General features: G+C 45.6%; 1 protein-coding gene across 1 annotated transcript in view; it reads right to left on the reverse strand.

Annotated features, from left to right (window-relative positions):
- Positions 1-13,790, reverse strand: part of MPZL1 (myelin protein zero like 1) — a 50,818-nt gene that overhangs the window by 22,057 nt on the left and 14,971 nt on the right. Inside the window, 2 exon segments of the mRNA XM_068144656.1 lie at positions 2,798-3,011; positions 8,078-8,232. Of these exon segments, the coding sequence (XP_068000757.1) occupies positions 2,798-3,011; positions 8,078-8,232 (369 nt within the window).

Raw genomic sequence — 13,790 nt, forward strand, 5'->3', positions numbered from 1 at the left:
GTTCAAGAGGGGACTGGATGTGGCGCTTGGAGCCATGGTTTAGTTAGTCATGAGGTGTTGGGTGACAGGTTGGACTTGATGATCTTTGAGGTATTTTCCAACCTTATTGATTCTATGATTTTCTATGAATGATTCCAAGTCAGCTACTTAAAACAGCTAAGCAAACCTGGACCATATTAAATGTTTAATCAAAAATCTAACAATAATCAAGCATCTCTGAGATCATTTAAATGTGTAAATATGTATGTAGCTGTCTTGGGTTTGTGTCTGGCAGGGTTTTGATAGCAAGGGAGGGGTCTACTGGCATGGCTCCTGGAAGAATCAAGAGCCTCCCCCAGCTCCCAGTCAGACTCGCTTCTGGCCAAGGCCAAGCCAATCGGCATCTCTGTATTAACATATGCAAGAGGAGAAAACACTGTTGGCAAGTTTTTTTGGTTTGGAGGTTCTTTAGTTTTGGAGAGGAGTAGGATGTGAGAGACAATGATCAGTAAAGAAGGGGAGGGACACACACAGGGACACCATGATGGAGCACCAATTCCCCTGTGACCCATGATGAGATGGCAGGCTGAGCCACTGCAGCTCCTGCAGATCTATGGTGGGGCAGAATCCTGCCTGCCACCTGTGGAGCACCTCACACTGGAGCAGGTGAAGACTGGGGGTTTTACCCAAGGAAAAAGGAGAAGCAAAAGCAACATGGGACAGACTGACCCTAATCTCCATTCCTTGCCCCTCTCTGCCTCCAGAGGGAATGAGGTAGAGAAGGCAGGAGCACAGCTCAGCCTCGGAAGAAGTGCGAAGGGGGAAAAGAGGTTTTTAAGATCGAGTTGTATTTCTCCCTGTCCTTCTCATGCAATGGGTCAATTAGTTTTGGGTTTTTTTTTTTAAATGAAGTAGATTTTATTTCCCCAAGTCAAGTCTGTCTTTTGCCCATGACCATAACTGGGAACTGAGCCCTCCCTGCCCTTTGGCTTGACACCTAAGCCTTTCATTTTCTTATCATCTCACCAGAGGGGGAAGAGAGTGAGAAGCTGGGGGTGTTTAGTGCTAGCTGGGTGGGCTTAAACCACAATGGTGGCTTTGAACCATCAGAATGTGCTGCCCAGGGAGGTGGTGGAGTCACTGTCCCTGGAGGTGTTTAAGAGGGGATTGGATGTGGCACTTGGTGCCATGGTCTAGCCATGAGGTCTGTGGTGACAGGTCAGACTTTATGATCTTTGAGGTCTCTTCCAGCCTTGGTGATACTGTGATACAACACCAGAACTATAATTTAGAACAATTAAATTAGTAAAAAAATTAAAATACAAGTTTGAAGAAGCTGCAGACTAGAACAGAGCAGGTTGGAGTCAACCTCTGCTTATTTTAATCTAAAAGATTTCTCCAGCTCAGGTCAGCATGAGTCACAGCCTATTACAACAGCAAAACAGTAGTTTCAAGCTAAGTGAGAATGCAAGACAACGTTTACAGCTATAGCTTGAAAAATCTGTTTTCAAAGTCTTCCTAGGAGCCTGAAGACAATTGTTGCAGCTTTTCCTGATGAGGAGAAGCATGTGAAGCAGATCTCCCTTCAGAAACCGAGACTCTCCTGTCCAGAGGCTCAACCTATGGGGAAGCCAGCATGCAAGTCTGTTGGGAAAAAAACATCAGCCAAGTTAGCCTTCATTTGCTTAACCTGGGGTAAAATCTAAAGAGGCTTTACTAAGACAGCAGCTAACGTACTGCTTCTTTGTAGAGATTATCAATCTGTCACAACAAAATAGACTTTGTTGTACACAGAATTCAAACTAAAAATAAACAGCAAGTTCTAAGTGATGGCAGGATCTCCAGAGATCCCATGCAACTCAAACTGCTCTTTGCAGAGAATATAGACCTTGCCTACATAAGTATATGGAATGACCTCATGAGCAGGGCTACACACCTGTCACAGCAGCAGTTATCATTCTCGTTAGAGTACACATGGAGGCATCCACCCTACCATGCTAAAAGCCAATGGAATAGCTGCATCAGCACAGACATCAATCAATTCAACATTTACTTTTGTCCTTATTACATTTATAGACATTTGGAAATCTGACTCTAAGAACCATTTTATTGTAGAAACAGTCCCACTGGCTGACTTCCAGCTTAGCTAGAGCAATCAAATGGTTTGGATGGCCAAAGGCAATAAAGAGCCAAATTGACATACAGAACATTAAGTGCTCATCAGCTGTGATCATTGTTACCAAATGCTAACCAGAAGCCTTGAATGACTGCAAGTAGCCAGCCCTGCAGTTTATAAGGGCCATCATAGATACTGTTAAGAACATCCAGGTAGAAGACTCAAAGCACATCCAAACACACGCCTCTGCAGGGAAGACAGCACTATCTCACTGTTATATATATATAGGTCGGTTCTAAAAAGAAGATTCTGCCGCTTTTCTCCCCTTGCTACCCAGATTTCAAAAGTCATCCTAACCCTTGATGTAGCATAACACAAATTTAAGGGGAAAAAACCCCAAACCCACCACACCAAGGAAATTCACAGGACTTTGAAATAAGAAGATGGATTTTCATCAAAGCTTCCATCACTTCTTAAAAGCATAGGAATCAGTGGGTATAGAGAAAAAGGACACACAGCTTTTTAAACAGCTCCCAGAATGGATGTTCCAATTACTAGAACCTGAAAGGAAAGAATTAAAAAGGTAGTTGTTCCCTCCAGGCTACTCCCCCACCCTCAAGAAAAGTGACATAGATACCAAAAAGGGGAAAACAATAAACAAACAAACTGAAGGAATTAAAATAATCATAAGTGGGGGAATACCTTTCTCCACAACTCTAACTCGGATTTCTCCTGGCTTGACAACAATGTCAGGCGGGTTCTTGACGTCACAAATGTAAGTGCCGTTGTCCCGGAACTGCATATTTGATATACTGATAGAAGCATCTTTCTTGTTAAGATCTCCAGCCCAAGTGATCCTGTCTTTAAATGGTATGTCCTTTCCAGGGTATGGCTTTCCATTAAAGTAATAGAAAAACTGCAGTCAAGGAAAAGAGGATATAAGAACAATCCAATTAGAGATCACAGAGCTACCATGCTTCCCTTACGATTACATTATTCTCCCGGAATCCACTGCATCATACACAGCTCGGTTTTGAGATTACTTTTTCCCCATCCTGCCTCACCACTTCAGTCTGGCTTGTTGACTCTTGATCCCATAACCATGATATGGCTTATACTTCAATCATACCACCACAACAGACTGCAAGGTTTGGATTACTGTTAGTTTTGTGGTTGGATTGTTTGGGGTGTTTTCTTCCTGTTCTGAGGGAAACAAGATTTTGCAGACAAGGAGGCAGGGGAAAGAGCTAGTAGCTTGGGAATAATTAAAGGATAGAACAGTTCTGGATCACAGCCATCTGTCTTACAAGCACAGGAAACCTTCTGCATCCTAGTAGGAAAAGGAGACCAAGTTTCCTGCCTCATCCTTTGCTGAGTGTTACTTGCAACAGCTAAATTAACATGCAATACCCTCCATGAGGCGGTAGTTGGAACTCTCCTTAGCAGCTTGGATCCCCACAAGTCCATGGGACCAGATGGGATTCATCCTAGGGTGCTGAGAGAGCTGGCAGATGAGCTGGCCAAGCCACTCTCCATAATTTTCCAGCAGTCCTGGCTCACTGGCGAGGTCCCAGAGGACTGGAAGCTGGCCAACGTGGTGCCCATCCATAAGAAGGGCCGGTTGGATGAGCCAGGGAATTACAGGCCTGTCAGCCTGACCTCAGTGCCAGGCAAGATCATGGAACAGGTCATCCTGAGTTCAATAACACAACACTTACAGGATGGCCAAGGGATCAGGCCTAGCCAGCATGGATTTAGGAAGGGCAGGTCCTGCCTGACCAACCTGATCTCCTTCTATGATCAGGTGACCCGCCTGGTGGATGTGGGGAGGCCTGTTGATGTAGTCTACCTGGACCTCAGCAAGGCCTTTGACACCGTCCCCCATAGCAAACTGCTGGCCAAGCTGTCAGCCCATGGCTTGGACGGGAGCACACTGCGATGGGTTAGGAACTGGCTGGAGGGCCGAGCCCAGAGAGTGGTGGTGAATGGTGCCACATCCAGCTGGCAACCAGTCACTAGTGGTGTGCCCCAAGGATCAGTGCTGGGCCCTGTGCTCTTTAACATCTTTATTGATGATCTGGATGAGGGCATTGAGTCCATCATCAGTAAATTTGCTGACGACACCAAGCTGGGGGCAAGAGTTGATCTGCTGGAGGGTAGAGAGGCTCTGCAGAGAGACCTGGACAGGCTGGACAGATGGGCAGAATCCAACGGCATGAGATTTAACACATCCAAATGCCGGGTTCTGCACATTGGCCACAACAACCCCATGCAGTGCTACAGGCTGGGGTCAGAGTGGCTAGAGAGCAGCCAGGCAGAGAGGGATCTGGGGGTGCTGGTTGATGGTAGGCTTAACATGAGCCTGCAGTGTGCCCAGGCAGCCAAGAGGGCCAATGGCATCCTGGCCTGCATCAAGAACAGTGTGGCCAGCAGGAGCAGGGAGGTCATTCTGCCCCTGTACACTGCACTGGTTAGGCCACACCTCGAGTACTGTGTCCAGTTCTGGGCCCCTCAGTTTAGGAAGGATGTTGACTTGCTGGAACGAGTCCAGAGAAGAGCAACAAAGTTGGTGAGGGGTTTGGAACACAAGCCCTATGAGGAGAGGCTGAGGGAGCTGGGGTTGTTTAGCCTGGAGAAGAGGAGACTCAGGGGTGACCTTATCACTCTCTACAACTACCTGAAGGGAGGTTGTAGACAGGCTGATGATGGTCTCTTCTCCCAGGCACCCAGTACCAGAACAAGAGGACACAGTCTCAAGCTGCGCCAGGGGAGGTTCAGGTTGGATGTTAGGAAGAAGTTCTATACAGAAAGAGTGATTGCGCTATGGAACGGGTTGCCCGGGGAGGTGGTGGAGTCGCCGTCATTGAAGGTGTTCAGAAGGAGACTTGACGGGGTGCTTGGTGCCATGGGTTAGCTGTTTGGGTGGGTTGGATTGGTTGATGGGTTGGACACGATGATCTTGAAGGTCTCTTCCAACCTGGTTTGGTTTATTCTAATAAAGTTTATTCTAATACCCTCTAACCCCCCAAAAAGAAAAATCCCATGGACAATTTAGAGCACATCTATCTTTTTCCCAGAAGTCTTCACAGTGACTAAATATAATTGTTTCTCAGGCTTTAGGTGACTCAGTTGTACACTGGCCCTGCACTTCCTAGACACAACCAAAAATCCTTGCAGAATGAAGCATTCAGTAAAGTCTGAGGAGGAAGTGCTGATTTCTCCTCTCCACCTGACCAAATCTGAAATTTGCAGCTGTCTACAGGACAACTCTGCTTTCAAACCTATGGTTCGTTTGAACACTCATCTACAACCCTAAGAGATGGATCAGAGCTGTACTGCAGGAACACATTCATTCTTCATTTCACAAACTTAACCAAGAATCAACCTGAACTCTCGTCAGCTCAGTTTCCAAAGTATGTTTAAAGGAGTTTAATATTCCAGCTTCCTCATTCCACAGCCTTCTTTAGGAACCAATGTCTTTGTCACAGAACAAACCAGTCAGTCCTCTTTCCATTCAAGTCATCTCTCATCTCTTTTCATGTTCCTACTCTTGATCTGAGGCTTGCCATCCCAACATCCTCTCTACCAGACACTCACCCTGAATATCAAGCCTGATCATGTAGCAGCACAAATCTTACCCAGATCACACATGTGCACATGACCACCTGCTTTGCTGCAGTCAATTTGACAATCTGTTGTCTACAGGTTAACATGAATCCAGTAAACTACCTCATCTGGTAGGAAGTCTGCTAGCACAGAGTCATCTGTCAACATATCAGAGGAAATCTGCATCAGTCCAGATGGATTGTAACCTTTAGCACAGAGACACTGCATTACTACACCTCTGTGCACAGGGAGGAATCATCTGATTGGAAGTCTTTAAGGAAAGAGGCAGATTCCTCAGCTCTCTAGTTGTGCTCACCTGAAGAAGAAGAAATCAAAGTAAAATATGTCCTGAAGCACAGACTAAGTTACTCAAGCCACTCCATGTGTATGTTTAAGAGATTTAATATGAGACGACTTCTGAAGCCTAGAGCTGATTATGCAACTCTGTTGTCAACAGAGGTTTCATTCAAGCAGAGAGATATCTATAACCAGGCCTGTGGAGGAGGAAGGGCTCAAGCAGGTAAAGCTTTCAGTCAAGTCTGCCTCCCCACATGGCCACAAGATTACCAGTGCTGATTCTAAAGAGGCACATGAGCATCCTTTTCAGAAGCAAATACTTTGCTCAGACATAAGGTGATAATGAGATTGACCTGTCAAATTAATGCCCACCAATCCATGGCATTGACATGACCTGGGTTCATAAAAATACATCTTCCCTCTCCACCTCTCCCAGCCCCTCAAAAGAAACAGGCAATTAACATCAGATCATAAGGGGCCACTTCTGTTCAAATATAACATGGTTTCCTCTCAGTTGTGCTGATAACTACATTCAGGTAGAATATGCTGTCTACAATTATCTGAAGGGAGGTTGTAGCCAGGTGGGGGCTGGTCTCTTCTCCCAGGCAAGCAGCACCAGAACAAGAGGACACAGTCTCAAACTGCACCAGGGGAGGTTTAGGCTAGAGATTAGGAAGAAGTTCTATACAGAAAGAGAGACTGGCCATTGGACTGTGCTGCCCAGGGAGGTGGTGGAGTCACCATCACTGGAGGTGCTTCAGAAGAGACTGGATGGGGTGCTTGGTGCCATGGTTTGGTTGATTAGATGGTGTTGGGTGATAGGTTGGACTTGATGATCTCAAAGGTCTTTTCTAACCTGATTAATTCTAATCTATTCTATCTAAATTCCAAAAATGTGTTATGCCCTGAAGTTGTGTCTCTACAATAAGGGATTTGAACAGTGATGCTGAAAGGGAAGGACAAAACAGGATATGTGGGAGATATTTCTATGGGGAGTGGAAAACATACAGATGGCTTCTTATCACCATCCTGTTCAACATTAGTGGGAAATATGCCCTACTTTTGACTTTCCAAAGAAAAGAGCTCCCTTTTCAAAACTAAGTATTTATTCACTGTGATTCTTCAGAGCTGTATACATTAAGCAAGACACTCATGCACTGTTGTGGATCATCTCTGTTCTTAGCATTGAAGGGCTCCTAAGGTTGAAATGATCTCATGTCTGCAGCAGAGGGAAAGAGACTAACACTAACAGGCTGAGCAACCTGCTGTCCCTAGAACTTCCCTGCTGCCCAGGAGTCCCTTGTTCTGCTTCCTCTTAATTCTCACTCAGGACAAGGAATAAGACAGCAGAAGCATCAGAGAGCTCAGACGCAGCAGTGCACAGGTTACACAACAGAGGAAGAGGACAGCTAAGAACCTACCAAAGCCACTTCTTTGAAGGCTCACACCAGAAGGAACTGAGCACACTTGGGATCAACATACAGGAAATAGGCTATTTTAATAATTGCCATCACTTAAGTTGCTTGCAAGTCTGATTTTTCACTTGTCCAATAACTAAAATGTGAGCCTGCAACTGCTTACTGATTTGACCAATTAAATTCTGCTTAGAAACGAGGGAGGCTGGTCATACATTAAACCCCTGCAAATAGAGGCTATACAGCACACAAGTAGAAAATAAAAGCCATGCACAACAGTAAATGTAACACTGTAGTAGCAGTAATTCAAATTCGGTGACCATTATCATTCTGTGCACAGCTCCACAGCTCATTTCAAGCACAAGAGGATGCAGAACTCAGCAGAAGTCACTCATCTACTGCTACCACACCAACACCCCTCTCCTCTGACTAAAACTACTACCATATTTTACAGTCACTGCACACACTGCTCTTTCCAGAGATTCAGCATATGGCAATACTTGTAAACAACTCCAAAAAAACACCCCTAAAAATCACAGCGACAGAGACAAGACACATGGAAGGAGGCTCCAAATTCACAGTTGCTTGTTCCTCAGAACCAAGACCTCTGCACATTTATCACAGCCTCCCCTCCCAGGTTTGTTCCCCTACAGCCATTCCTTACTGAGATACGAGTTGCAGCTCCCTCTGGTTGAAAGCTCCAAGAAACGGAGGCTGCGCTGCTGATCACTTCCACAGACGTGAACGTGCATGGGAGCTTCGCGTCTGTCCCGTTCTCCACAAAGATCTCTTCCGGTGTGTTGACCTCTACTGCTGATACTGTGTGAGAAAGGTAAAGAGATGGAAGAAGAAGAAAAAGTGGCATCAGTGCTGTCACAAGCATTGTGAAGTTCCTATCACACTGCCTGTAAGAGAAAGAGCAGAGGTGTCAACAGCTCTTAGACAAGCACGTGTGCACTCATTGCATTATACCTGCAATACAAACAAGTATAGAGCAGACCAGGTCACTTCTTTCCTTGCATTATCTGTTACAGGATGTTTTCCATCTACAGATGTTTCCTCTACAACAGGCCAAGTTTAAAACTCTTTCCTACTAGTTGCCGGCAGACACTGTAATAAATAAGCCCCACTGGAGGAACTAACATATTAGACCCAGATATTACTCAGTTTCCTCTCTGGCTCACATCTTGTTTCCCATCTCCAGATTTTTTTCAGCTGTACACAGTACAAAAACTCACCCCTAGAAAGCTGAGGAGTAAACCTCTTTGTCTTCCAGCTATGCCATCTGCTTCTGCTCTCTGGCATGTTACAAGGTCTCTGTTTTTTGAGGAACATTACTTATGTGCAAGACCTCATAAATGGTAACTCAGGTAGAGCTCAGAAGCATCACAGTAGTTCAATTTTTTTCTTACCACAAGGCTTACACACGATCAAAACAGCAAGCAAATCACAATCACTCTCCAAATTTGAAGGAATCAAGGTTAATATTGTGCTTGTAGTTCTCCTACAGAATAATGACAGTCAGCATGATTTGGAAAGCCTGTTAATGCATACTTCATCCAACACCTTTAAACTGCAGACACCATCATAACCAGATTTAAGCAAAGATATGGCAAAGATAAAGCAACCCCATGGCAGGAGGGTTGGAACTAGATGATCCTTGTGGTCCCTTCCAACCCTGACTGATACTATGATACTAGATCTGTATATTCATTCCACTTTATGTTAAGAAACAAAGCATGACCTTGTAGCATCAGAGAGGAGCACCTTTCAACGTTAGTGTCATATCCAAATGGAAGCAAGCAACCTGTAAGATCACTGTGGACAGGTGTGCACGTGACATGTCCCTGGTAACTCAAATGCAAGGTGTGATTTTTATTAACCCATTATTTTCTGCACAGAGATGGTACAAGCAGTCTGCTTCCAATCACAGCACCCTGTTTCTGGGCAAGAATATCTTTAATTCAGAGGGCTTCCTCCCTTATTAGAAGAGGAAAGCAAGCCCTTCTGCTTCTTCAGTATCTTAAGGGGTAAGTAAGGGGTTTGGAACACAAGCCTTATGAAGAGAGACTGAGGGAGCTGGGGTTGCTTAGCCTGGAGAGGAGACTCAGGGGTGACCTTCTTGCTGTCTACAACTACCTGAAGGGAAGTTGTAGACAGATGGATGTTGGTGTCTTCTCCCAGGCAGCCAGTACCAGAACAAGAGGACACAGTCTCAGGCTGTGCCAGGGGAGGTTTAGGCTGGATGTTAGGAAAAAGTTTTATACAGAGAGAGTGATTGCCCATTGGAATGGGCTGCCCAAGGAGGTGGTGGAGTCACCATCATTGGGGGTGTTCAGGAGGAGACTTGATGGGGTGCTTGGTGCCATGGGTTAGTTTAGGTGGGTTGGACGCAATGATCTTGAAGGTCTCTTCCAACCTGGTTTATTATTACTATTATTATTATTATTAACTGATGTATTTCTCAGTTTTGAGTAAACTAGATCTTGAAGTAGGCAACTGAAGAGAAAGATTCCAGTTAAACACAGACTAAAAACCAAACAAAAGAATTGAAAAAAACCCAAACCCACTAAACAGGAAGCCCACAAACAAATAAACAAACAAAGAAAGAAAAACCCAGGTACAATAATCCTTAGATCATAGGGTTTGTGCTTTTAGTCAGTGAGAGCTACCAGCTCAGCAACCTTCAAAAGTGAGAGGGCAGGCTTTTTTCAAGTATTATGACACTCAGCAGGTAGAGAATCATAGAATCAATAAAGTTGGAAATGACCTCAGAGATCACCAAGTCCAACCTGTCACCCAACACCATCCAATCAACTAAACCATGGCACCAAGTGCCATGTCTAATCCCCTTTGAACACGTCCAGGGATGGGGACTCCACCACCTCCCTGGGCAGCACATTCCAATGGCCAATTACTTTTCCGGGAAGAACTTTCTCCTCACCTCCAGCCTAAACTTCCCCTGGCACAGCTTGAAACTGTGTCCTCTTGTTCTGGTGCTGATTGCCTGGGAGAACACAGGTTCCCTGAACATGAGCCAGCAGTGTGCCCAGGGGCCCAAGAAGGCCAAGGGCATCCTGGCCTGCATTAGGAATAGTGTGGCCAGCAAGAGTAGGGAGGTCATTGTGCCCTGTGCTCAGCACTGGTCAGGCCACACCTTGAGTCCTGTGTCCAGTTCTGGGCCCCTCAGTTTAGGAAAGATGTTGAGTTGCTGGAAGGTGTCCAGAGAAGGGCAACAAAGCTGGGGAGGGGTTTGGAGCACAGCCCTGTGAGGAGAGGCTGAGGGAGCTGGGGTTGCTTAGCCTGGAGAAGAGGAGGCTCAGGGGAGACCTTCTTGCTCTCTATAAGTACCTGAAGGGAGGTTGTAGCCAGGTGGGGGTTGGTCTCTTCTCCCAGGCAACCAGCACCAGAACAAGAGGACACAGTCTCAAGATGTGCCAGGGGAGGTTTAGGCTGGATGTTAGGAAGAAATTCTTCCCAGAAAGAAAGATTTGCCATTGGGATGTGCTGCCCAGGGAGGTGGTGGAGTCATCATCACTGGAAGTGTTTAGGAAGAGCCTGGATGAGGCGCTTGGTGCCATGGTTTAGTTGATGAGATGGTGTTGGGTGATAGGTTGGACTTGATGATCTCTGAGGTCTTTTCCAACCTGGTTAATTCTATTCTATTTTTTTATTCAAAGGAATGCACCTATCTTGAGCTTGGAGGAAGGGATGTTTGAATATTAACCAGCACTCTTGCATGCCCTCCCCCCCCATTCTATATTCTTGGCCCACAGAATTCCTTCAGGTAGGTCTTTGAAGAGGACAAAGGTAGCCCTCCTGAAGTCCAGGATTACAATCCTAGTTATTGCCCCATTTCTTTCTCATAGGATACTAGATTCTACCATGTCATGATCACTGTTGCCAAGGCTGACTCCAACCTTCACATCCCCAACATCTCTCCTGTGAATAAAGGCTGAGAGAACTGTGGCTGTTTAGTCTTGAGAAGGGTGAGAGGGGATCTTATCAACATCTAGAAGTATCTGAGGGTTAGGTGTCAAGATGAAGGTGCCAGTCTCTTTCTGGTGGTGCCCAGTGATAGGACAAGGAGCAACAGTTACAAGCTAGAACACAGGCAGTTCCCTCTCAACATGGTGAGACACTTACAGTGAGGATGGCAGAGCACTGGAACAGGCTGCCCAGAGAGGTTGTGGAGTCTCCTTCTCTGGAGACTTTCAAAACCCACCTGGATGTGTTCTTGTGCAGCTTGCCCTAGGTGATCCTGCTTTGGCAGGGGGTTTGGACTTGATCTCTAGAGGTCCCTTACAACCTCTGCTATTCTGGGATCTGCTTCTAACACATGCTTACAGAACACAGATCTCCAACTCCTCCTGCTTATCAGAGCTTAAAATTAAGCAAAGCCCATGCTTCAAAGATAATTTTAGAGACCATCTTTTACATATGCAACTTTAAGCCTAGTCTAGGAAAACAAAGATCACATGAGTTGCACCACTTCCCTTGTCTCCAGATTACCAACTATATTGGGCAACTCCAGTTGACTGGCTTTAACACAGGGCCACAAACACAGCAGGGAGCAGCAGCTGGCCCTGCAATACAGACCACCTGCAGGGCCCAGAAGCTCTAGTTCAGCCAATAAAGTGGTCAAACAATGAAAGAGATGGAAAACACCCTGATCATGTGGGTACACCCAACAACCACTGTGGCTCTGTAGGAACTGCTCTCACCCAACCAGCATAGCAACCCAGGGAAAGGCAGAACACATACCCAGAGGACACAGAATGAGAATGTTAAGCACTGCAGGGATGAGAGAATTAAGCATACCAGTTTAATTACAATAACCAAACCCAAAAGAAACAATCATTAATCTGCTTTGCCAGTCAGAACCCACACTGTTCACTTCAACTCACTAATGCCTCAGTCTGCTCATGTTATCCCTGTTCCCTTGGACTGCCCTGTCATCACTGCTCTCACTCCAAATGAGTGAAAGAAACACATCCTAAGTGAGGAGGATTTTCATCAAGAGGTTGTATCAGAGCTTCCTTTTCCTTGCATGTATTCTACGAGGCACAGAAATATTCTTTTGTAAAACAGTTACCAAATATTTATTTGGAACAGACAAAGGCTTCCAGCAATTCAATGAAATGAACTCAGAACTGCTGCTCTTTATGTATTTTTTCCCAGATAGTGGAGTAGAAAAGAAAAATAAAATCCATTGTTTTGAGTCCATGCCACAGAACAAGCCTTCCTTTCAAGCATAAAACAAGCAAGATGCCCTCAGCATTTGTGTGGGAGCAAAAGAGTCTGCACAGACATTGTCTGTTTGTACGTGGTACCAAGAACTCCTTGCTACACACACAGAGGCAGCGGGTAGCACTGAAGAAGTAACTGTTGTCACTCACTAGCAATACAGGAGAGGACTGTAGCAACACACACAACCCCCCCCCAAAAAAAAACCACAACAAAAAAAACCCCAACAACACAACCACCAACTTCTCCCTACAGTCCAGGAAGGCAGGAACTATAATCTTGTAGGCAGTACAGCAAGTTTAATTTTTCTCTAATTGAGTTTTTTCTTCACTCATTCTCTCCCTCCAGCCTAAAAGAAGTCCCTTACTTTAGTTGCTCTCTCAGTGTGCAGCACTACAAAAAATTGTTTCCTGCCTCTGCTGCCTTACAGCATGATATAAGCTCCTCAAATAGTAATGTGATAGTTTGGAAGTGGGAGAGAGGCCACAACATGTGACATAGATTCAGCCTTGGCACTCTGCTCCCGCACCTTCACTGACAGGGAGGCAGTTCCCAGTACCTCAAACTCTTTGGCCTCCTCTGCCATATGAAATCCACGTGATCATTTCCAGTTCTACCTCATTTCCTTTCCACATTTGCCAGGACTACATCCTTGTTCCTGCTCCTCCATCTACTTAAATACTTGGGTGAAAGTTAAATTTTGAGCAATATTTAAGTCATACTTGCCTACTGCTCCATTCCTCAAGCTTACTCAGCCCTAGTTCCTCTCAAGAGGAAATCATTTATCACAGGAGACTACCTGAGAAAGGAAAGAGCTTTAGGCAGGGAAGGTCTGAAAGGTATACAGGGCAAAGATAAACATCTCTGGCCAGCAGGTCGAGGGAGGTGATCCTCCCCCTCTACTCAGCTCTGGTGAGACCCCACCTGCAGTACTGCCTCCAGTTCTGGAGCCCCTATTACAAGAGGGATCTGGAGGTGCTGGAATGTGTCCAGAGAAGGGCCACAAGGATGATCAGAGGGCTGGAGCACCTCTCCTATGAGGACAGACTGAAGGAGTTGGGGCTGTTCAGTCTGGAGAAGAGAAGGCTCTGAGGTGACCTAATTGTGGCCTTCCAGTATCTGAAGGGGGC

Source organism: Melanerpes formicivorus, unplaced genomic scaffold (genome assembly GCF_026170545.1).
Source record: "Melanerpes formicivorus ecotype bairdi unplaced genomic scaffold, bMelFor1.0.p_v2 SCAF_11, whole genome shotgun sequence".
NCBI lineage: Eukaryota > Metazoa > Chordata > Aves > Piciformes > Picidae > Melanerpes > Melanerpes formicivorus.